General features: G+C 42.7%; 2 protein-coding genes across 2 annotated transcripts in view; one reads left to right on the top strand and one right to left on the bottom strand.

Annotated features, from left to right (window-relative positions):
* Positions 1–1,111: 1,111 nt before the first annotated feature.
* On the bottom strand, positions 1,112–24,186 carry wnt3 (wingless-type MMTV integration site family, member 3). Its single transcript, XM_006793160.3, has 4 exons — positions 23,826–24,186; positions 11,638–11,879; positions 6,272–6,537; positions 1,112–3,620 (listed from the first exon to the last, which is right to left on the bottom strand). Exons 1-4 carry the CDS (start codon positions 23,903–23,905, stop codon positions 3,141–3,143), a joined length of 1,068 nt encoding a protein of 355 aa, XP_006793223.1. The 5' UTR covers positions 23,906–24,186; the 3' UTR covers positions 1,112–3,140.
* The window catches only part of ormdl3 (ORMDL sphingolipid biosynthesis regulator 3), a 24,868-nt gene continuing 17,432 nt past the window's right edge, over positions 16,886–24,321 (top strand). The window contains exons 1-2 of the mRNA XM_087844871.1: positions 16,886–16,904; positions 23,787–23,908. Of these exons, the coding sequence (XP_087700997.1) occupies positions 23,904–23,908 (5 nt within the window). The 5' untranslated portion in view covers positions 16,886–16,904; positions 23,787–23,903. The remainder of the gene's footprint in view (positions 16,905–23,786; positions 23,909–24,321) is intronic.

The following is a 24,321-nucleotide window of genomic DNA, read 5'->3' as shown; positions in this document are numbered from 1 at the left end:
ATGCTAGCTAATAACCAAATGTGCAACCAAGCGATGTGATTGTGCAGCTGGAAAAAGTCACATACACGTCTACTCAAGTTGGAAAAGAAATATTTCGTTAATCATGAAAAAAGTTTAGCCTCTTGTCTTTATGAGGGAGATTGCATTGGATTTGTCGTTTAGCATTAGGCTGTAGCTCCTACTTGCCCCGCAATATAGAGTGACACAGATCAGGTAAAGTTAATAATTAGAAGTAATCTGGTATATTTTAAAAATTAAACAATAAGATGCAACATGTCACAAACCTGTTGTTTTCAAACTACAATGCAAGAGTACCCAACAAATGACTTCCCGACTTTGGAAATTTAACTGTTTAGCTCATAACCCCTGAAAGCCTACTAGGAATAACTTAAAGCTCTTTTCTGAACTGAACGATCTCTGTTGTATTTTAGGCCTGCTTATAGAAAAAATTGACTCGGTGTATATCAGCAGTTAGCTGGTCCCTGCCTATGCAGCTATCCTTACAAAAACTCAGAAATTAGTTTTAATGGTCATCAAACCGCGTCTTTATTGATATTTACTGGGGCGTCATTAAAGATAAAGGGAGGTGGTCAAATGTCGTCTTTTAGAGGCAGAGCGTGAAGGACTCTCTGCTCTCATCCAAATATGGCCTCTTCAAAAGCAACCAAGATGACCAACAGCCAAAACCCTCTAACTTCATAAACCAATGGGAGACTTTCATGTGGAGAAGCCCATCTTTTATATACAGTCACACAAAAAAACTCGATAGGAGTTTGTTTTTTCACGGGATTTTTCTACAGTACCGGAATAATAATAAAGTATAATTAAAATTCTCCTTTAAGTGGAATCAAGTTAAGTAAGTGAATACTGTATCAAAGGACGGAGTATCTAACAGACCTTTGTTTCAGCCTGCATTTCAACTTCCTTTAGAAAAGTGAGGCGTGTGTTTGAGTGTACCGTTGCAAGCGTAAAGAAACATGACACAGCTTTTTCTTCTTCAAATATATAATCTTAGTTCAGTCATACAGATATATACATTGTATAATAAATAATATTTATAAAAACATAACATTTACGATTATAAAATAAAAAGGGAATTATTCAACTTTAAAACATTTGTACAAAACTTTGGATATAGCGGGGAAAGATGAGGGGCCTTTGGGGGTCTCGGTAGGGTGGGGGACTGAACACAGAAAGGTAGGCCCAGGTAGGGAGGGCTGTGTAGAAGATGACGTGAACACTAAGCTATGTCCCAAAGAGAGGACAGCCTACACACTACTGGGTAACTTGTGTGTTTGCTCTTGAATATAATTAATAGGAAGCAGGTGGGACTGTCAGAACATGTTGTGTGAAACCTCTCTTGCTTTGCTCCACCATTGTGAAGAGCCAGCTCGCTGTCCGTCGGTCCATCCATCCTCTTCTGTAGTTGCTTGTCACGCACACACACGTACGCATCCCTTATAAATCATCCGTTCTACGTTTCATGTTCTCAGAATCAGACGGTTTTTTTGAAACTTCGTGAATTGGCAGTCTTTACAATCCACCCACAAATCATAGCAATTTTTGTTAGTGGTCTTTAAACCAGTTTCTTTTGTTGCAAGTTACAAAGTGCTGACACTGATGTCTATGAAAAGCATTCTTTTGATTAAACGGCAGTAATTTGTTTTTCCCAATATTCTAAAAATCAAAACAGGACGGCAGGAGTGTTTCGGGGTGTACTGACAAGAATACGAGTTCATAAATCAACCGTAAAAACCTCAACTGTCCAGCTGACTGAAAACACAGATGGAAGGATGTGACAGCCAATCAGATCTTTCTCAGCCCATGTTGTCTCCACGTGTCGTCACATATCCCCTTATTTTCGTTCCCTTTTGCTCCCAGAAGTAAAAGATTTTTGTTGAGACAAAAGTTTTTCTGCACCGAGAGTGATATAAAATAAAATAAAACAAAACACCAGAGTTAATATTGGACATAAGCTGGACTCAAGTTTGATGCACAAATTCATAACACAGCCATAATAGGTGACCTTCACACATATAATCAGAACTTTTCTGTGGTTAGTTTTTACCTCCAGACTCCGTAAGTTTGAATGGTGAAGTTGCATGACATTTGTAGAAACCATGAGCGATTTACAGGGTGAATGTGGTAACAGAGCCGTCATTCATAAGAACTGCTAGCTTGCAACCAAGAAGAATTTGCTCACATAAACAATGCTCAAATGTTTACCACCTGGAGTTATGAATAGTGCACATAAATGCACGTGCACGGGTTGTTAGTTAGCAGAACGAGCATGCCTCCTCCTGCATATCTCAAACCCCAGCTCAGTGGTAATATTTCAGAAATGTGGGTTTATTAAAAAATCAGACTGAAGCACATGTCTTCTAGTAGTCAGTCTGCAGGGAAGGAAGGGATCAGCTCAGTAGTTTAGAAAGGACAGGACTGCGACACTTCCAGTGCCTCAGTTCAGTTCAGTTCAGTAGTTACAAAGTGATGGTTTCCTGGGGCTGCTGACGTGTTCAGTATCACTTAAGAGTAAGTGATTGGGTAGAGAGGTTGGTTAAGTTAAAAAACAACAACAACAACAACAACAAAAAGGTAAACCAACCAGACTGGCTGGAGAAGTGAGGTGTTAGTTAGAAGATGCTTTTTACTCAAAAGCAAGGAGAGTCACTGTTTTTGTTTTTTTTTTTTTGTTTTTTTACTGCATTAATCTCACATGTAAAAGTGTTACTGTACATGCCGAAAACGCTGTGTTGGCATGAAGGGTGGGAAATAAATAAAGACAAAGGGGAAGGGAGGGGTAGTCGTGGCCCAATGCTGCAGGGTGAGGACGAACGAGGGGAGAGTGGCACAACTCTAGCTTCTTCCCGTGAGAGTGGACCAAGTTATCCGTCAGGTCAACACGGGACACATTCTGCTCAGATATTATGTAGTTATGGGGGTAGTGGTTTGGAAGATAGATTCTTGTGCATGGTTTGTACAAAAAATGGTACAGAAGTATCCATTACTGATGTGCCATTGCCCATTAGGGCTTGAATGTGTGTGGATGAATATGTTTTTGACTGCGCTTGTGTGTGTGTGGTGGGGGAATCAAGGAAGTCATGCAGGAGGTGGGGAGTTGAAGGTCCAGCTTGTCTGTCTCACTTACACGTGTGTACGTCGTAGACGCGCACACACTCCTGACAGCTGACGTAGCAGCACCAGTGGAAGATGCAGTGACACTTCTCTTTGCGTTTCTCAGTCCGGGTGTTGTGGCCGCGTCCGCAGCACAGCAGGTCGCAGCCCTCGATGCCGTGCGACGACACGTTGCAGACGCGATCGCGCGTCCCAAAGGAGCCCGTCTCTGGGTTGGGCTCGCAGAAATTGGGCGAGCCCTCGTAGTACACCAGGTCGCGCTCGGTGGGGTGCTTGAAGAAGGCGTACTTGACTCGCAGGGTCTCCACCCAGCCACGGGACTCGCGGTGCTTCTCCACCACCATCTCTGAGGCGCTGTCGTACTTGTCCTTCAGGTAGTCGCCCAGCATGCGGAAGTCCGGCTGCGCCCACCAGCACGTCTTCACCTCGCAGCTTCCGGAAAGGCCGTGACATTTGCAGCGCAGGTGCATGTGGTCCAGGATAGTCTGAGAACGAGGAAGGAAACCAGAATAAAAGTCTGTGCGTGGGAAAATGTTTTCTCCCTTTTTCAAATGTTGCAAAAAAATGATGTGGCAAATATTAAAACGCATATATTTAAATTTATATTTAATTTGTTATTTAAAAATGTGTCCGACAGTTCAAGAAACACATTTAAATGTTCTGGCAATTATTTCCCAGGGTTGAAAGGGTTAATATTAGTTTAGGTAGGCCACAGTGTCAACAGATCACCTAATTGCAACACGAGGCTGTACTCACACTTGCCCACCTATTGTGCATCTGCAAGCCACTTTGTAACCCTCCTCTACCTCAGTGCTTCCTTTTCATACCATTTCTCTGCTAATCTGTGTAATATCTGCTGTCAGTGTCTCTTCTGTCCTTTTAATAGGTCTTCTCACTACTTTCTTTGTCTTGGCTGCACACGGAGGCCCAGAAATGAACCATACGTCCAAATATGAATTGCTGCAGATGGAAATGACACCTTCTTTTGACTATAGTGACTGAAATAAAGTGAAAACCACATATTTGGCATCTCAGCATGCATCCAAGATTTTTAAGCTTTTGTAATAACACTTTTCCTCACTAAAGCGTCGTCTCTTAAGCGTCATGACTCTTGCCCAGAAAAGAAAATCTGCCTCATCCAGCTGGATTCAGAACAGATTTCACTGACAATCCTGAGTCACTGCATGAAGGGATGGCGCGCTTCTTAAACACACAGATCACTTTTTGTCTGTATATGTTCGGGGTGCTCCAAAAAATTTAAATAAGTTCTCACCTAGCCAATAAATCTTTAAGTACGCTTCTTTTGGCAGAACGTTGGAGCTGTGAGGTTGGTGAGATTTTAACTACAGCTGTTGTCCTCTGGGTAGAAACAAGTTATGATTTTTTTTTTTCTCTTTGTGCAACGCATTGCTCTGAAGTGTAAAATGTGCTGGTCTTAGTTTGATAACTGTTTTGGAAGCTGCCACAACGGAACAAGATCTGGTAAAGCTTTATGCTGAGAGATTTAGAGTGAATTCAGTAATGCAGACTAACAAAACCACTAAAGCCTTGCAAAGCAGGCCAAGAAAAACAATGTGCCAGTGGCTGCACTTTATTGAAGTGTCATGCAGCTGTGGAGTATGGAGGCTCTGCGCCGCTGCTAATTCTCTCTGAAGTTATTGGCTCACATTGTGAGTATGCTCCCGTGGGGCGTGTTTTTATGTTTTTGGTTTTTCATTGTGTTGTGCTTTAGCTCAACAGCTATATTTAGCTGCAGAAATCCCCCAGCTGGGGCGGAAGGCAGGTGGCTGTGGCACCTCTGGGTGAGTAGAGGGGAGAAAAGTGGACCAGTGACATCACACCGTGAGCTTGTCATGCCAACATCAAATCCAAGGCCCTCGGGGCTAAATAAGGAAGCGTGAGAGGGCCAGGTGGAGAGGACGGGTGACTCCTCTGACATTACCTCTGTTCGGTGAGCTCCTGTGGTCGCTCTGACTGCTGCTGTGCGCATCAAAGGGCTGTCTTGTTGCCGTGTGGTCCCCCTGTTTTGCCTCTCAGCGAGCAGCCTGTTTTCTCCCAGCAGTGACAGCAGCCAGTGATGTTTTAAGACTGAGCTGATTTGCTTCTTTTTTTTCCCCCCTCAGCTCACTTGGGTTATTTGACTGTCGGGGAATTTCTCATTGGGATGCAAGGCATGAAAGGCAAGGTGTGGGGGCATGGCGGGTAGATGAATGTTGCTTAGATCAGTAATTAACCAGTCATTCAAAGTCAAGTGCTCGTTTTCAGATGGAAACTTGGGATTGTGAGGACAAGTTAAGTACCATATTCATGCCTGTCACATGAGCAATCAGTAATCCAAAATAGTAATATCTTCACTCAGCTTTTTGTCCATTGTTTTTACATCATCGTGGTTTAAACGTTGACCAATAATTGTAACTAACTAACATGGCTTATCAGAGTGCTGTAAAGGTTTGTATTGCAATTTCTTCATCTGACAAGTACATTTAGTCTAAAAACACATAAAACATGTAAACTAATACTAAAACTGAGCTAAATATATAAAAATAATCATTATTTTTGAGATATTTTGTCATGTTTTCCTCCCTGAGTCTGAGGTTTCTTCCTGTATAAAGGGAGTTTTTCCTTCCCACTGTTACCAAGTGTTTGCTCATAGAGGTGTCGTCTGAATATTTGGTTTTTCTCTCTGTTATCATAGGGTCTTTACCTTACAATATAAAGCACCTTGAGGCAAATATTGTTGTGATTCGATACGATACAAATAAACTTAATTGAACTGAAAGATTAAAAAAGAAACATTGACTTTGATTACCTGTTCTATCTTTGTTTTTTATGCTCTCTAACTCTTATTTCCAAGTGATCTTTGGGTTTAAGTTGTGCAACAACTTTGAACTTTTCCCGCAGTGTCAGTGTTGAACCTCACTTTGTTGTTGTGACTGGGTGAAAGCCAGGTTCTAAAAACTGGGGCAAACTCTTCTGCACTTACAGCAGCAGGTTAATATCTGTGGTTTTAAAGGTTTTCATATGGATATTATGTTGAAGTACCCACATATTTTTGGCTGCTTAATGTTATTTTCCATGTGAAAAGTAGAAAAATAACAGTGCAGCTCTGCAGGTTCCTAATAGTAAATGCGTTTACCGTGCGTCCCGCCTCGTTGTTGTGCCGATTCATTGCTGAGCGAGCGTCTGGACGGTTCTCTCTGGCGTCTGCAAACTCCCTGGACACCAGCACCCCAAACTCTGCATCCTCGCTGCAGCCACCCCACTTCCAGCCCTCCCCTGGAGGGCCCTTGTGGTGGGAGTCGCACCCGCACATGGTCGACGTGCCCTCGGCGCATGAGCGTGTCACTGCAAATGCAACGCCCGCTGAAGCTATAGCATGGACGAATGCTGACTCTCTGGTTGCTGAAAGAGACGGACGAAGACAGACAGAAAGACAGAGAAAAGGAGAAGGAAAGGAAGTGTGTCAATCTGGTAAACGTAGACAAGGTGATCTTTACTACTGCCAACATCCAGACAGATGTATTGAAAGGGATACCTTCAGGCGGTAACCTTTTAACACAACATTTCATCTTTGAGAAGGCACATTAATGGACAGGTATTTGCCACTGTAATAAAACAAGAAGCCTATAGAAGAACACCTTAACATCTCCTATATACAATATAATATAAACAATGTTTAACTATGTTTACACAGTTCTGATCATCATCAGTGACGTGGAAGAACCACCAAGGAACCTAACAGCAGAGTCCCTGCAGTGACATCAGCCTATTGTAGTCGAACGCTCAGTGGGATCTAAGTGACCCCCTGTCACCCCTGAGGTGTGCTGCTTTGCATCTGGATAGTGTTTCAGGAATGTTGTTACCCCCCACCCACCCACCCATTCCTGTTTACAGCCTAAGGCCTTCTGGTGAAACCTAGCAGTGTGTCAGGCTGTTTCTTCTTCACTCTGACGGATGGAGTTACGCTGTCTTTGAAGACAACAGCTTATTATGTAACCAGACACCATTGTTTCACAATCACAGCACACTTACTGTGGCTCACCCATTACACTCCACCAGATATAGAAAAACACACACTATGGGTGTCCTGTGACATCGATTCCAAAAAAAGGTGAGGGGCTTTGTAAAATGAAAACACAAACAGAGCCAATGATTTCAGAGCGCTTAACCTATATTTAAATAAAAAGACATTTTTTAAAGTTTGATACCAGCAGTGTTGGGCAAGTTACTTTGAAAAAGTAATTAATTATAGTTACTAGTTACTGCTTCAAAAAAGTAACTGAGTTATAAGATTCTAAAAGTAATTAATTATTTGATTTGAACTCTACATTTCACCGTTTGCCTTTGCCTTGTTTGGTATCATTGTTTTCAGCACAACCTCACGTGTCTGAATTTACAGTTATGTTTTCATTTTGACTGTATTAACACAATTGATCTAAAATCAGACAAAAAACATAAAATCAGAGTAGAAAAAGTTACATTTTTTACTGTAACAACCACAAACATGTTTATTGAATCATATTTCATAACTTTAAATGCAAATATAAATTGTCAATTTTAAAATCATATTCACACGTTTTGCAAACAACAAAGTTATTTGCAGCCATTTACCTCTTACCCCCTTTTTAAATAACCATTTCAAACTATTTACAGAACAATCAGCTGTTCTGCGTTCAATAAGATGCCACACAAACTATTTGTGCCACTCCAAAAAAATCATTCCTGTCCACTATAAAGGAGAACATCACAGCCTGATACCTGCAGGTCTGACAGCAGCAGGTGTATCACTCCTTTTTCTACCTGGAGACAGCAGTCGCCTCATTGTTCTGACACACAACACAAAACTATCCACAACACTACACGCTAACTACACAAGACAACACATTAACTACACACTCCAAACACGCTAAACGTCACAAATCTCTCACATCTCAAAACTCGCTCTCTCTCTCTTTCTGCTGTCTTTCTTTCACACTCTCTCTCTCGCCATCACTCCTAAAACTTCCCCCTCTTCTTAAACAACCAAATGTCATGTTGCCATATCATTTTTTGATTGGTCAACATGGTACATTTTTCCACCAACACCAACGGGCTGTTTTTTGTTCTTGCTAGCGCTGTTCTTAGACAGTAATCCTGGCGAAACTATTCAGGAAAAATCGCCACGTGTATATTGTTTATATGTAGCGCCCAGATTACTTACAGCTACTTCCGTGCAACTGATATAAGATGCATTAAGATGAAGACAGCTTCAACCGTCTGTTTGATGAAAAATAGTAACACTATTTTCTTGCTAGTAACGGTAACCAGTGTTGGGGAGTAACGGAATACATGTACCGCCGATACGTATTTAAAATACAAAATATGAGTAACTGTATTCCGTTACAGTTACCGTTTAAAAAGGTGGTATTTAGAATACAGTTACTTTGTAGAAATAAATGGATTACACGGCGGTACTTCCCTGTTTCATATTGTGGCGGGTCAGGCCTGTTTGGGTTTTGTTTGACAGCTATGTTCTGTTGTTCCAGGCGGCAGCGTTACGGTTGCCATGGTTACAGGGTGACGCTCTCTCTCTCTGTGTTTCCTGGGTGAGAGAGGCCTTTTTGTTGTTGTTGTGCTAAGCTAATAGGCAGAATGCTACAGGTATAGCTCTAAAGAATGTAGCATCATAGGCAGTGTAGTCCGTGCTGCAGGGAGAATGGACTGCCATACACGTTATGTGTCTGTGAGCGAGGGAGGGAGAAAAAGGAAAAGTACGAGCTGTCATCGAGCAAAAACGGGAGCTGGAAGCATGTAAATATAATAATAACCACTGCAGCCAAGAAGAGTACCTGACGAGCCCAGTTGTAAGTAAGCTATTAAGACTCGACTGTACACCGTGTTCGTGTTTTCCTCCGAAACAATAAGTTCCGTTGGAGCAGCCTTTCAACGCCTCTCTCTGTCTCTCGTTAACAAAGTTGACCCAGACAACAAAGTAAAGCTAGTTTTCGGCTACGAGCCCAACACGTAACCCGAACCCAAACCGTAGTAAAGGGACCTCTGGCTGATCGTATTAGCCAGAGGTCCCTTTATTAATGGTGCCTTTACAGATCTCCAGATACCTATTCTATGTGCACTGACGCCTCACTGCATCATTATGGATGCTAACTTTTGAACTGTGTACTAATAATGTTGGATGTTCTTCACTTTACCCTGGAGGCCATGATTTTCCCATAATTTTCAAAAGCAATAAAACATTACTGATGGCCCGAACACAGGGACAGTTTTCCAATTTGCATAAATCTTAAATGAACTCAGGCACAAACAAGTTGGCAACATCGGGAACATTTCCAATGTTGCCTCTGGGTTATTAGAATCTTATAATAGTATTTTATAGTCCTTGTCCCACCTTTTTTTAAGCATGTTTCTAGTTTTGGCTTCAAAATAAAGAGATTTCTCTCTTAAAAAATCTTTAACACCATTAATCAATAGAATTGCAAATCATTGTGCAACATTTTTATTTACATTTTACCTAGCATCCCAGCTTTTCCCCCCTCTATGATAGTTATACAGAACAGACCTTCAGGCTTTCAACAGCTGGAATATCTGATCTACAGAATTGCACGACTTGAGTTTTGAAATTTGTATGAACACGACTGGAGAATTAAGCTCCTATTTTGCTGACCACACTGGCAACTAGAGCTAGAAATTCTTTGATGGATCCACTGCCAAAAACTCAATGAGACCACTTAACAAGCCACAGACAAAGTTTACAAATGTTTGTCTGGAGGCTAGCCATATTTTCCCCACCCACAATTCGACTGCAGTCAGTGTCCCAAAACCAAAACCCTTTTTTTATGTTGGCTGCTTTTGAGAAAATCTTGAGAAATACAGACAGTGAAATAACGTTAATCAAAACTATGTTTGTTAATTATTTTTGATTTCTTTTGTAAAACTGAAACAATAAGAAACTTTTTGTCTACACATTTCATGTTCATTGTTTATCCCTAATGAAAAGAGGTTTTCATCTAAATGTCCAATGAACGACACTGGATGACATACTGTCCTCATGTTGGGCATCCCTACTTGCCCTGGCAAGCCTAAGTGGGCCCTCCAAAACAGGGGCCTGTGAGCCCCGGGCCCCTGGAGCTCTGGCTGTTAGCCAAGGCTAGCGCTGCTCCTGCTACCTGCTGGGCCCATCAATCCGCCTTTGTTTCCCTTGTGTCACACCGTATTATCCACACAAAGGGTCCAGCGACTCGCGCCCCCACAGCCCAGCTCTGCCCGGAGCTGGCATTCCCTAAACTCCCCAAGTCCCCCTCCTCTCCCACCAGCCACCCCTCCGCCAACACCCTGATCCGAAATCCCATACACCACCACCCACTGCAGCACCTCAACCCCCCACTTCCTCCAGGCATCCACCAACAGCACCACGGCAGCCAACCCACAGCTTAAGGTGGCCAGGGTACCGGTTGGTAGCTCTCGCTTCCCTAGCATGAGCTTCTCCATTAATCACTCCCAAAGTGGCACACTCTTCATCCTTACATCCTTACCTCCTTCCCTCCATCCTATCCTTCCCTATCCCACTGTGCACACTCGGGCTAGGTTGGGAGAGATCCCCTTTCAGCCTGTTTTCATGACAGAGTCAAAAGGGCGTGTGAATGGGGTGTCCGTGGGAGCTGGACTGTGTGAGGCGCGCACTGGCCTTCATGCACAGTAGGGGTTGAGCGGAGCCCCCCGGCCCTTTTCTATTGCCTGTAATCTCATTTGGCCTCCCCTCTCCCTTTTATTTGACTGAGGAGCTTGGACTGCTCACACTGCCCATTTCTGCCCAGATTCCTTCGCCTCTGACACACAGGCTAATTCATTTCCAATCAGCAACCTCACACGCAACACACAAGCGTCTGCCTTTATAATTAGGGACTGGAAGGCCTTAAGCAGGACACCTGTGTGCCTTGTTTCCCACTGTCAGGTCTGGTGGGACTGCCTAATTGACGCAGATAAGTGTAGGGATAGTTTACACTTAGCATTCTGCGTGTACAGCACCTGATGGATGCCTCCAGTACATCAGCTGTCAGGTTTCGTTGAGAGATTTACCGCACTGACCTTCTTTCATGTACGAGTGTGTAAACAAGGTTGGGAAAAACCAAAAAAAAAAAAAGCCCATGAGTTTGAAGATAAATGCAATATAGAAGATAAAGATGACTAATGTGTCAGTGCTTGTACCTGCACTCATTTCTCAGTGCAGCCAGGAAAGGTGGATATTATTGTAATTGCCCTAGTTAGTCGTTTGTCAGCAAAAGCCCAGGCAGCTCAGGCAGTGCTGAGCCTTAGGGTGGAAAGTGTTAAACACCAGTTTTGTAACAGCTTGCAGTAGCCTTACCTTCAAAGACTGCATTTTAAAGTTGGGTGTTGTTTGGAAGAGATTATTTAGATCCCTCTAGATCGTTTATTTTACTCAGTAAGCCAGTATGTCAGTGCAAAAACCATCAAGAAAGATATAGCAACCTAAAGAAATAGTCCTACCTTTATCTAGAACAGGGCCGAAAATGGCCAGGTTGTCCTTGATGGTGGTGCAGTTCCATCGGCGACCCCTAAACTGGTGCTGGCACTCTTGGATCCCCAGCTTGACACCTTCAGCGACACTGGGCATAATCTCAATGTAGTTGCGACAGAAACGCAGCTGTTTCGGTACGAGGCCGGGGATAGAGCCACACAGGATTGGTTGGGAGCCCAAAGATGAGTACTGCTGCCCCAGTGCCAGGGACCTGTGTCACAGAGAGAGGGAAAGCATCGTTAAGTGAGGTCAGCACCTCTGTGTTAAACACACAAGTGCAAAAAACACTTATTTATTATTTTTTCCTGAGGATTTGCATCAAACCTTAAGACATATTCAGCAAAAGCGCCTAAATAATTGTACCAATTGAATAAATTTGGTACTGCTATCTGTCTTTTAGGAACTTTGACATTTTTATTGTAGGTTTTATAAGCAAAAAAGAAATAAAACTAACCCGTACATTTCTCACATTAGTTTGGTATTCCTTCAAAAGCCCTTCCCTGTGCTTCCCTCACATCTTCTGTGCCCTCCGTGAACTCAGTTCCACAATAGCAAGAGTGGTAACCTGCCAGGGAGGCCTCACTGAAAGGCAACCTGCACTGTGAGTGGAGACTGCTTCTGTATTCATTAATCTCCCATTACACTATAAATGTAGCCCAGAGAGAGTACAATGATTCATACCTGAGTGTTTTATTGATTTATATTGTTTATACTAAGAGCTCCTCTTTATTTTGCTTCCTTTTTTCTCACCAGAGAGGGGAGGCTAATAAGCCCACTTCAGGGCAGGGATACAAGCTATTAGTACTGACTTCTCAAAGTGTTTCCACTTGTTAGCATGCACAGATCTGCTGATCTAACAGATAACACACACAAGAACCTGTCTGTTTAGTTTGGGGAAAAGCCCCCTCGTGTGATTTCGAATATATGAAAACACCTGCCCTTGCAGTACCGTCATTAATTTGCGGTTGTCCTCTGGAGGTGATGTGTTAAGAACGCTGACGGTGATGCACAAAGATGGCACGTCTGAGGCGATGCGCCACACCAGAGGACTCGTGCAGATGTGTCTAAGCAGGGATTAATCACTGCCAAACAGTCGAGCTCAGCATGTGTTGCCAGAAACCATTATAGTTTCACTCAGGTAATTAATTTTAATTGCTTTCTATTTCTCTTGAAATAAAAGACAGAGAGAAGACGTGTGTGTCATGCCCATGTTTTAACACGCTTTTCATGTTGACAGGCTCAAACAAAATTTTCTTCCAGAAGCTCTCTTAGATGCCAGACTTATATTTCTTGTTTATTTATTTCTGTGCACAGCCTTTATCACCCCATGAATAATATGTGTTTGAATTGTTGAACTGCTAATTGTTTTGCAATATATGCATGTGATTTGAGTGTGTACAGGGTAAGAGGTGTAAAGATGTGCTGGCAGTTCACAGGAGTCTGCAGACTCTGCAACACTTAGCTGAGTCTGACTGGACAACGTGGCGCTGGAGGCCCTTAGAGGATCACGCGGGAACAATTGATGCCGATCAGATCAGAGCGCCACTCGGGATGACCTCAGGACACCCGCAGGGCGCAACCCAATCATAGCAGGCACTGACTCTGACAGATGAGCGCAGTGCAGTGCCCCACCCGAACACACAAGTGAAGCCATTGAAGTTGGGAAGAAGAAAAAAAAATCGTCTCTTAGATACGTTCACAACTCGTGTGCACTTCTACATGAAGCTCCCACCAAACCCCCTGCACCCACATCTTCCTACTTTATACTGTTTTTCATCTAAGCATTGGTAGCCTTAGATGAATATTTTGCCAGGTATTAAGATTTACTAGCGGAGGTAGCATTCTGGCACATGAAACTGTTTTGCTTTTACAGACGACCTAATGTAATTTGATCGTCCCATAATCAGCTGAGCCAATTGCGTTGCTGCTGTGAGGTTTGTGACTGACACAGACGCACAATAAACAATTCTTGTGTTTCACGTGGAAGCTCATAACGAAACTTGATCTGACACTCAAAAATTATCCAATGCTGCTACGCACAAGGAAAAATACGCTTGCTGTCTATTAATAACTCAAAGTTAACATGCCATTTTCTCCGATTTCATGTTCCCATGCGGAGCTAGTAATTTGATAGTGCTCATCAATCTCCATTCATGTTCTTGTCTTGAGTTTACCCAAGCGAATGTAGCCACATTATCTCATCTGCCAGTCCCAATCCCACCAACATCAGAGTTCAAGTGTTGCTGACTTCACTCCGTCTGGTGACTGAGTGACTAAGGACCTTAATTACACTGTCTGCTAGATGGGTTGCTGCCCATTAATCTCTCAGTCATGGGATAGACCAGAGAGGATGATGAGCCACTAGATGAATGCTGGTGTCACATGCTCCCCAACAACATCAATGAGCTACCTCAAAGACAAATCTCTCTTGCTCAAGTCAGATATTTATGAATCAGACCACTGTGCCATTCAAAAGGATGAATCTGTTTGCTGTGGTGGGCAGGATTTCTGATGGAATCAATTAGCTAACCACATGGGACTTTGTGGTGGACATAGCGTGTTTAAACAACAGGCTGTGGATCTGCCAGGCTATTTGTCTTTGTTTGCAAAGCATGTGCCCCGCTTGATCCTTATGGATAGATAAGATGAAAGGGATAAGTTATTGGCTAGGTGTTAATGAGAGTTACAAGACTCATTGTGCAAACAGACACACACGAAGATGCATGCACAGAGACCGCATGTGTGCACTGCTGATCCTGCCCGCTTTGCCTCACTTCTCGGAAGCTACGCGCAACGTGTCTCAACCGAGTGAGGGAGCAGCAGACGCAGAGACCTCCAGAGAGGCAGAATGCCGGGGGAATCTGCTGCAGGGGATGAGACGAGCAGAAGAGCAGCAGCAAACGGCAGGGCTTGGCAGGTGCATGTCCGGGCACATCCGTGTGGGGCCTCTTCTGGCCTGGGGGTTTACAGCTTGGTTGGGGGTTTTCTCAGTATCTAAACCGGACTGATGTGAAAGTATGATGGGCCACTGGAAACCACAGAAATGAAGCAAAGGAAACAAAGGGATTCCACCACACACCTTGCTGAGAAATGGGAATTCACGCAATCAAGACTATAACACTGTCAACAAAAACTTTTGGCTCAGCCACTCCCAGTGCAATAAAATCACTACTGCAGTTTCTGCTGCTTGGGGAGGAAATTTAGGTGCAAGGCATGTCTTTATTGCACATTTTAGTTCTTGTTTTGTTTCTGAGCAAGCTCAACCTGAATGGAAGAGTCGACTCATGTGCTGTGTCGTGGGAGGTCTGCGTTACAGGGTTCAGTGTGTGACAGCTGTCTATATCCAGGGACACGAAACGTACCAGGTGACCTTCTGAACTTGTTGAAAACAACATGACATTTGACCTCATTGCCGTTAGCACGATGTGTCCACAGAAGTTCATGACCAGGGCCGATAAGCACAAATCTAAGCAGCTCGGGAGTGTTGCTCTCCAGCCTGTTTGCCTCGTTAAGCAAATAGAGGGTCATTACAGGTAAGTGCCCACAGGGATATGAAGGTGTAATCAAATGTGACTTCAAAATGGCTTGTCAGACTTTACCAGTGTTGAAATACACAAATTTACAGATTAGTGTGGACAAACCTGCCGCGGGCACCTTACGCTGTTTGAAGACTCGTTACATTGGTGTGATAATTCTAGACAGTAAAAGACAGCGTGACTTTACAGAGCATGCACCAACAGAGGTCGTACAGAAGAGCTGAAATTCAAATTTCATAACTATTGAAGTTTATCTGTCTAATTTGGCACAGATCGCTACACTGTCACTTTGTGTAATCATCAAAATATTATTCTTTGTGTTCATTATGTTAACGTTAGGGCTACTAATGTATCACTCAGCAATAATAGTGTCACTCATATTAATCTGTATGTTTGTTTATTGTGTTTTAAATCATTTTTGTAAATTTGTCAGGAAGAGCTAATCCCAGATTTTGTGTTTCTTAGTAATTAAGCAAAATTGTTTCATTTTAATATGTAAGGAAAATGTTATTTAGGTTATATTCTAAGTTTTATTTTTATTATTTATTTATTTACATATGGTGTAAAAAGATGTGCTTTGTCTTGACTAGAAGCATACGGAATAAAAAACTATTTTTTTGTACTTATATTTATTAATTATAACTATTTGACACAATCTGAACAGAGGAAATTAACCAAGCTGTTTCATCTAGCTTGTATGTTTTTAGCTTTAAGCTAACAGATAGCTCTGTGTATAGTCATCCCACTTTTAAAGTAAAAGCATTACAGTATCGCATACTACACTTTTAATTGTTCTGCTTTTGGCTTATAGCCACAGTGAAGCTTATTTTAACAACACGTTAAGTTTTCTTAGCGATCTCTACCATGTGTTGGCCTATTGTTGGTGTGCTAAAAGCTTCTCAGGGGGCAACAGTTAATTAACTACACGCTCAGTCACATTTTGCTGTTTTGCTAAAGCTGAAAAACTAAAACTTAACTGATTAGTACTAGAAGTACAATGACCCAATCATGTTGTAATTTTACATTGTTGATCAGTGTTTAAAGCTGATTGATGATTACAGGCTAGTGTATTTTATGTTTATTATATGTTTTGCTTGTAAAATTATATTACAAAAAAAAATATGTAAGGAAAATGTTATTTAGGTTATATTCTAAGTTTTATTTTTATTATTTATTTATTTACATATGGTGTAAAAAGATGTGCTTTGTCTTGACTTATATTTATTAATTATAACTATTTGACACAATCTGAACAGAGGAAGTTAACCAAGCTGTGTCATCTAGCTTGTATGTTTTTAGCTTTAAGCTAACAGATAGCTCTGTGTATAGGGCTTTGGAGTTGACGTCACGCCGCAGTGCATTGTGAGATCGCGGCGCCATGTCAGTAGGCCAGAAAGCAAAACAAGCGCACAGTGTTGGAATCGGGACTGGCAGAACCATGCTCAAAATCAGCGCAAAAGACAAAGGGCTGTATCGCGACCGATTGCGCCCAGACGCCAAGAGACGGTACTTTGAAAAAATTGCGTGCATCGGTAATGTGGACCCGTATGAAATAAAGAAGTGGAGTGGAAACCCAGACGACCACTGTGTCCTCGTCGTGTGGACACAGAGAGACCTTGCTGTGATACGCATCTTCCCTGATGTGGATTTCTGGGAACCGCGTTTAAAGTCATCCCACTTTTAAAGTAAAAGCATTACAGGTAACGTCCAAATAGAACAAACATCCTAAGCCATCAGTTATAAAATAAAGGTCCAGTTTAAAATCCATATGTAAAGTTAGCAAGTCTAACAAAACTACACACAATCATTGGATAGTGGAGTGGTGTGGGAACATTCCTCCTGTCTTCATGAGATCTCTATAGTAGGCAGATCCAAATTTAACACTCAAACCCTTAATCTTAAGACAATATTAGGAGACTATTGCTGGTATATCTTTTATATAATTTGCTTCTTTTGTGTTCACGGTTCCCGTAAATTTCTGTTTGGCTTATGCCTAGATAGCATAAAAGATGGATGTTGCTACTGTGAGTCAATTGCATTCTTTTTAATGGCCAGCAGGAGGCGACTCCTTTGGTTGTCAAAGACTATATAAGTCTATGGGAAACCTACCCTCAGTGCCCTTTCTCCGTGACCTCAGTAAAGATTTTCCTGTTCACTTTATGGGCTCCATCGCTAACTTGAGGGTATATCAAAGACAACATGAAGTTTATTTTGCAAATCATTGTCATTGTTGGAGACAGAAAGGAACGATTATGCTCACTGGGTAACATCTTGTAAATTATTAGCCAGTGAGCGTGTGACACTTCTATTTCACCCCTGCTTTTCACATTTGGTCTCAAAACACCAACATGTTGAAGGCAAAAACTCTCAGCTCGAGATAACATTTCCCTAACCACGTTGCTTTTATGGTGGGTATGGGTTACGGTTGAGGATTAGGCCAGAAAAAAGGGTCCAGTATGTAGCAGAAGACACCCACTCTCTACCAGTGCATTTCCCACATTATTAGCTGTGCTGTTTGCACGTCGATGCAAGCTGATTTCACATGGACTTCATATTAGGGAGCTGGAAAGTTAGACATTTGTTCTGATATGCACCTCGCTGACATGCTAGTACAGTTCAGGGCTGCAGTGGCTTTTCTCCATCAAATGTTTCTTTAACATCTGAGTTCATAACACTGGCTTTGAGTTGCAACATATGGCTTTCTGGTCCTCTTTCTCAGCTTTTGGGCTACATCTACATCCACCTGTTATTGTTATCAGTGCACCCTAATATTTCACTCTAAAACCAGCCCTGATGTGTTCCAATTGTTCTTAGCCGTGTCTGAATAAGTTAACTTATTTCCCATAGAGGAACTTTATAGATATTATAGTTGTTTTGTTAGCGTATGCTGGGTCTGTGCCTGAAGCATTGAGTCCCATGTGTGTTGTGTCACTTCTTCTGTGAGAGCGACGCTCCTCTGCAGTAACAAACTGCAAGACTGTTGTTTGCATTAAACTCTAATATATGCTATATGTTGATGCTGCGGCTCAGCTTGGCAGATTTGCCTGGAGGATGTCACATTGCTAAAGGAGGCCGTAGCAAAAGCAGGCGGCACAAAACACTGCCATCGGTATCTCATCTATGAATCCCCCCGACAGAATCCACAGAGAGATAAAGACACTCGAAAGAGAGTAAGTGGGCCAAGGAAAGTTGCCGGCTTTGCCCGAGGATGGGACTTTTCCTGGTGGAGGCTGGAATGCAAAGCTGCTGTCTGTGTTTTGTTGTCTTCTCTTTTTCTTCGGCACACTTTTGATTTGTAGTCCAACAGCTCCTGGCTGATCAGATAAAAAATGACAGGACCCCTGAAAAATGTTCGTACCTGTTCTGTCTTTCTACCTCCTTCTGCCTCCCCTCCTCTCCGAGTTCTCTCTGCAGACTGCTGCGGAGCATGCGGAGTTGGGACAAGGAGCCCCTGCAGTCACAAGTATGGAGACGTGCAGAGGGAAACTGAACATGGTGTAAACTTGTGAACCTCCCTGTCAGGAAGAGAATGAGAGCAGCAGTAGCTCTGCACTGAAGTGCTCTGGGGAGTATAAGGCACTGATAAATGAACGTCAGAGCGGGAACTTGGCATCTTTCTCTGCTGGTAGGTGGACACAACAGAGTCTGAGCTGTTGTCTTGAGAGGACAGAGCTTATTTGAGTCCTGAGGGAGTGTTTGAATGAACCGCAACTCAAACAGCGCATTGTCCCCGGCTTCTCTTCATGAAAGGCAGCTTGTTGGCACTCCTGCTCGAATTGTCAGCGGCAATGCATCTCATGCAAATCATAACTCACGCTGAACTGTTGCAAATCTCTTACTGTATTCCAGGAATTTCATTGTGGTTATTTCAGACACCACAAATTGTCTTTAAAAGTAATTTAAAAAAATTAATGACTTTAATTAAATAAAACGCGGTTAAGAAAGCCCGCCGGTTCACACACACTTCACTCAGAGGTGCTGCTGCAGTCTGAGACACTGCCCATTTCTTTGGACCTGCTGTTGCAAGACCATGCAATCTTTATGCAACTTTTCTCTGTCAGTCTGGCAACTCATTGGCTGGTCTGGTGGCTTAACCTCACTGGCAGTGTTTAATTTTTCAGGGCTGTTGTTGTGGTCAGAAAATCATAATAGCAAATAAAAAAATATAATAAAAAATACTAATAATAAACTGAATTATTGTCAGAAAATATCAGATGTTTTTTGCTGTGTATCTGCATGCAACCAGAAATGTTCAAATGTGACTGATTAGTAAAATTCTGGCAACAAAAGGAAAACAAAGCTTTTGGTTCTGAAAATCTTTCAATGAAACATTCCTGCGTGATTTACTTGGTTGTTTGTTGTTGTTGTTTGGAGAAATCTTTAAATTTTGTGGTTGCAAAGTAAAAAGATCTATTTGAAATAAGACCCTTTCTATTCTTCAATGATAGCCTCCTCCTTTTCTCGCTGCATCTGCCAGGCGTTCGGCTGACCTGGTCAGTGACCCGAGGGCTTTAACTGAACACAGGCTGCACAGGTGTGATCGGCACATCTTTGTCACTGACCCTGTCTGTCAAAGAAATTGCTCGCCACTAATAATTGACCTCTGTAACAAGCCACAGAGGTGAGATCAGCCAGGTAATGAAGACTTTAAATAATGCGTGCATGTGCGCCTCCACACGTGTCCTCTAATGATCTCTTCGCCCCTGGCCGTTGCTGTTTTCCCTTTGAGTTACTGCGCTGCCCTGTGGTTTAAAGCAGCTGATAGCCATGCACCAGGGGGACTTTGTCATTTCCTACAAGAGCACATCCCATGTCCTTTGGTGGTGGGAGAAGATTAGGACTCGCCTTCGCTGCTTTGAAATACCACACTCCTTTGAACCTCTTACCTAGCTCGGTTTTGCCTTGATAGTGTCATCCCACAGTCTTGTTGCGCTGGGTGAAGTGAAGTAATGGATCAGAAAATAAGGGTAGCAAATCTTTTAGTGAGTGACTGAATCAAGTTTCATCAAGTCAAATTTTTTTCAGTCAGTTTCAAAACCTCATCTTTGAAACACGGTTGCAAACATGCAAATTTTTTCGTCTGCTAGAAGAAAAAAACAAGAAAAAACAGAAACGTTAATGCTCATGTGACACCTTCTGCTTATGAGGGACGGCCAATCAGAAGGAAATAGGCTTAAATGGCTTGTTTTTAAGAGACAGTGTGTGAACCATGAGGCTCCGCTGAGGCCCAGCGTACGTCCAAGAATAACTCTGCGTAGCTGGAAGTGAGCATAATGGGTCCCTTCAATGCATATTTAGTCACATTACAGATGCTTTAGGATAAATGGAATCTTAACATTTGTTACATAATCATAACTTTTCTTTATTTTTTTTAGAAATGTATTATTGTTTTGTACCCAGTATCCCCGTGGATGTCAATTTCTGCTGAGACATTTCTCTTAAGCTTTAGCCCTAAATTGCCTTTGACCCCGGCCCTATGGCAGCCTTCAGCCGTTCATAATGGAACCCGAAAGTTTCTTATGAATTACATTCTTATGGATTTTCCTGCTCTTTTCTTCACCTTCAACTGCAGAATAATACCTAAACATCCTTGATCTTTTCAAACAAGACTTGCAGACGGGAGGATTTTCTCGTAGTAAGGATCATTTAAGTGGCCCCCTTTGCCAGCGGTAGGGGTTTTGGAGTTGCGGGGGGGTGTCACAGCCAGATAATGACATTCCTGAGACCAGGAGATGGACTCTAGAGCCCCATTTAAGCTGCTCAGGTTGAACCGGGAAGGAGATCCCGAGAGGTATGCCACAGATATTATTGAGGCCCCGGTGGTTTTCGAAACTTCCACAAGTAATGCAGATTAAACCAGGAAGTTGTTTGTATCCATAGCAAGCTCCAGATGTTAATTAAAGGGCATTTAATGTATTATCTGGCACTTGTAGGAAATGGAATTTGCTAGTTTTTTGTGTCAATGTTGCAGATTTATTTTTACTGCTTTATTGTGTCAATAATTCTTCACCTGAATGGACGTTAAACTAATAATGGTCACCCGCGGTTGCACTTACTGCGATTTTCAAAAACATTTAACAGACTCTTGCGTCATTCCTTCATCTCTTTCTCTGTCATTTCCCTCTTTCTTTCTCCCTGCCATTGTTCTCTATTTGATTTCGCCTCTCACAACGGCAGCTATGTAAATTTAAAGTAATCTTTTAATGACAAAGAGCACGGACAAAACTGACAAGAGGTGTACAACTTCTCTGCTTTCTCATGTGGATTTAGCAGCGGTGATGATAACAGAGGATCAGGAAAACAGCAGTTATTGGATTTAAACATCTTGTGGCCGAGTTAAAACCGATAATCACTGCCGGTGCTCGATGGCTGGAGTCAGTTCAGCTGAGGTAATTCATCGCTGAGAGTGGCTGTCATCGTTCACTTACAGCTATCGCTGTTTTATGCAAGGAAAACAAACACACTGCTGGCTGCTGTTCTGAAAATAGACGAGATCCTACGCAACACTAACTTACGATTAGGAGTATTAACAAAGCTGGCGTTTAATAAGAGAAACGTATTATGTCATCGTTCTCGGGTTAAAAGGTGAAACCAAACCGCAGCAGTAAGTCTAATAATAAGATCTTTATTTCATTTTTCCTTCACCACACAGAGAGCACGGTGTTGTCAGATAACTGGATAGAAACGCTGTGGAACCTGTGGATTATGTGAAGTCACATCTAAGCTTCGAGCTTTTATGACTTGATGTACAAACTCGCTGTTTTTCCAAACATTCTTGCATTTCAAGAAGGCAGTTTGCTGCTCTGTCTCTCCAAACCCTCCTCATTAGTTCGCTATGGCTTTTCTCTCCACCACACCTCATCCTCGTCCACGCATATCTGCATATCACTCGAGTTATTTATGCTCTGTTTTGTTTTCAACACCCCATCTTGTAAAAAAGCGCGGCTGCCAGGCATAAGGCAGTCAAAAACTCCTCTTCCACTCAAACCCGTCCCACCTTGGCTGGAGAATTTATGGCCAAGTCATCGCCCCTGAGACAGAAGCGAGGAAGAGGCTGCCTGAAACTCGGCACCCTCTTGTTTTTGATGCACCGGCTCATTTTGTCACCCTTTGGACATACTCTATACCGTGGGGAAGGTGCCACTGACGGTGCCCGTTCCTCAGCACCTGCCCGGTCACCTGAAGCTACCTGTTTCATCTCAACTTCCCCTCCAGTAACATCTACCCTAGCCTACACTTCAGAATTTGTTACCCAAATCAAAGGTAGCGCGCATCGTTAAGGTTCAAACATTACACCGGTGTCATGTAAGCTCCTTGAACAGAACAGCTGCAGGTAATTCACACAGAGAGAATCCCGAGCTCTTTGTCACCGTTGTCTTAGGGTTCTTGCTGAATCCAGGAGTGGGTGTAAAGTCCTCTTTGCCATTAACACTTCAGCCCTGTGGCCTGTGTGCTTGGCAGCTGCCTGCTCTGTAAATGAAACCAGAAGATGCTCGCGGTTTGGACAGCACCACGGTGGGACCACATGCTAGTTGGGCTACTAAAGTGCAGTAGCTCTGACAAGTATTGTGTCGGGTGCCAAAAGAGCTTTGTCATACGCCTACACAAATATCTCCAAAATAGAAGCTTTATGTTACAAAAGAAGACCAGGAGCTATGAGGTCAGCTGCATGTCGCTGAATCTGTAATGAGATAAACCTCTAAATTTCAGTTGCTGGTGCCAAAAGCGATCTGGGATAATTTAACAAAGAGTAAAACCCTGCGGCACCTAAACATATTGTCTCCTCACAAATCCGTAGTGGAGGGGGTGAAATGTATTGCAATTGAAGCAAAATGTCCAAAATGTACTGATTTAAGCGCAGCCTGCGCCCCGTGGTAAACCGCAAATTTGTAATATTTTCTTTTTTAATTGTACGGGACTTTGTCAGTCCCCAAAAATCTTTTAGATCCACTTCACGGCAGGTTTTTCAGGGGGGCCGGCGGCCCGAATGTAGAACAGTGACGCACAATAACAAACAAAACCAAAATGACGCTGATCTTATAAGCCATTATTGTTGTACTTCCTAAGGCACTCCTAAAATTACATGGTTGTATTTCAGAAAAGAAATTAATTATGGTTTATAAATAAGGGGGGGGGCTGTTTTTTGAGGCTTTGTTGAGTTTTCATGCGCAGCATCAGTCCTGTCATTGTCCCTGAGTGAAGACGCAATTTATGTATTTATGAATGACTTTAACTGTTATGTGCAAATACTCCAAAGTCCATCTTTTGCTGTTGACATCAGCATGGTGACCACTCGCTGAAGTATTTTTCCCCCCTTAAATTAAAAGAAGACACCCACGTTCGAATGATTTAAACTAAAAATTCACCCTTTTTTGCATCAAAACATTCTCCAACGTGATAAATAGACCTGAATGTGCAGGGGAAAAGAACGGCAAGCCTTTTCCGTTACACTAGTATTTGAGGTTAAGATTCTTTGGACTGGGCTGGAGAACATTTTTCCACGCAGTCTACTGAAAGTGCACATTCTGCCCTCTCAGAAATGATCATTTGACCAAAAAAAAAGTCTCTCTCTCTTTATGCAGCTATAGGGTCTGATGCTGAAACTGTGGATTCGTACTCACCACCAGATGGGATAGCCTCCAAGCACCCGTGAGCTGGACAACCACACACACATCAAATATCCAATCAGATACAAATCCATGAGGTAAGCCTTGTAGTGTGTGAGAGGGCAAGTAGATCAATACATAGAACTTCCAGTAGGCAATGAAGAAGAGTTTCCAGGAAGAGAAGCTTTAGGGCAGCTTGATTGTTGAATGAGGGGAAAATTAAAATGATATTGAAGCAAAAAAAAAAAATCTTCCTCCTCTTTTCCCCCCTTCTTTGAGTCGGGCCAGGAAAGTGTGTCTGTCTCCTAGTAGTTAAGAGAATAAGTGTCTCTTACACACATGCACACACGCTCCTACCCGTCCTCTCCTTCCCTCCCTCTCTCTGAGGTTCTTCCCTAAGGTAGATATATTTTTCTCTCTCTCTCTCTCTACTTTTTTCTCCCTCAGGATGCCTCATCCACAGGCCCAATATTAAGAGGGGGGGGGGCGGTGGGGGCAGCAGGGGGAGAAT

This window comes from Neolamprologus brichardi, chromosome 8, assembly GCF_056152115.1.
Source record: "Neolamprologus brichardi isolate AB-2024 chromosome 8, ASM5615211v1, whole genome shotgun sequence".
In the NCBI taxonomy this organism is placed as follows: domain Eukaryota; kingdom Metazoa; phylum Chordata; class Actinopteri; order Cichliformes; family Cichlidae; genus Neolamprologus; species Neolamprologus brichardi.
This window is presented reverse-complemented; position numbering and strand designations above follow the sequence as displayed.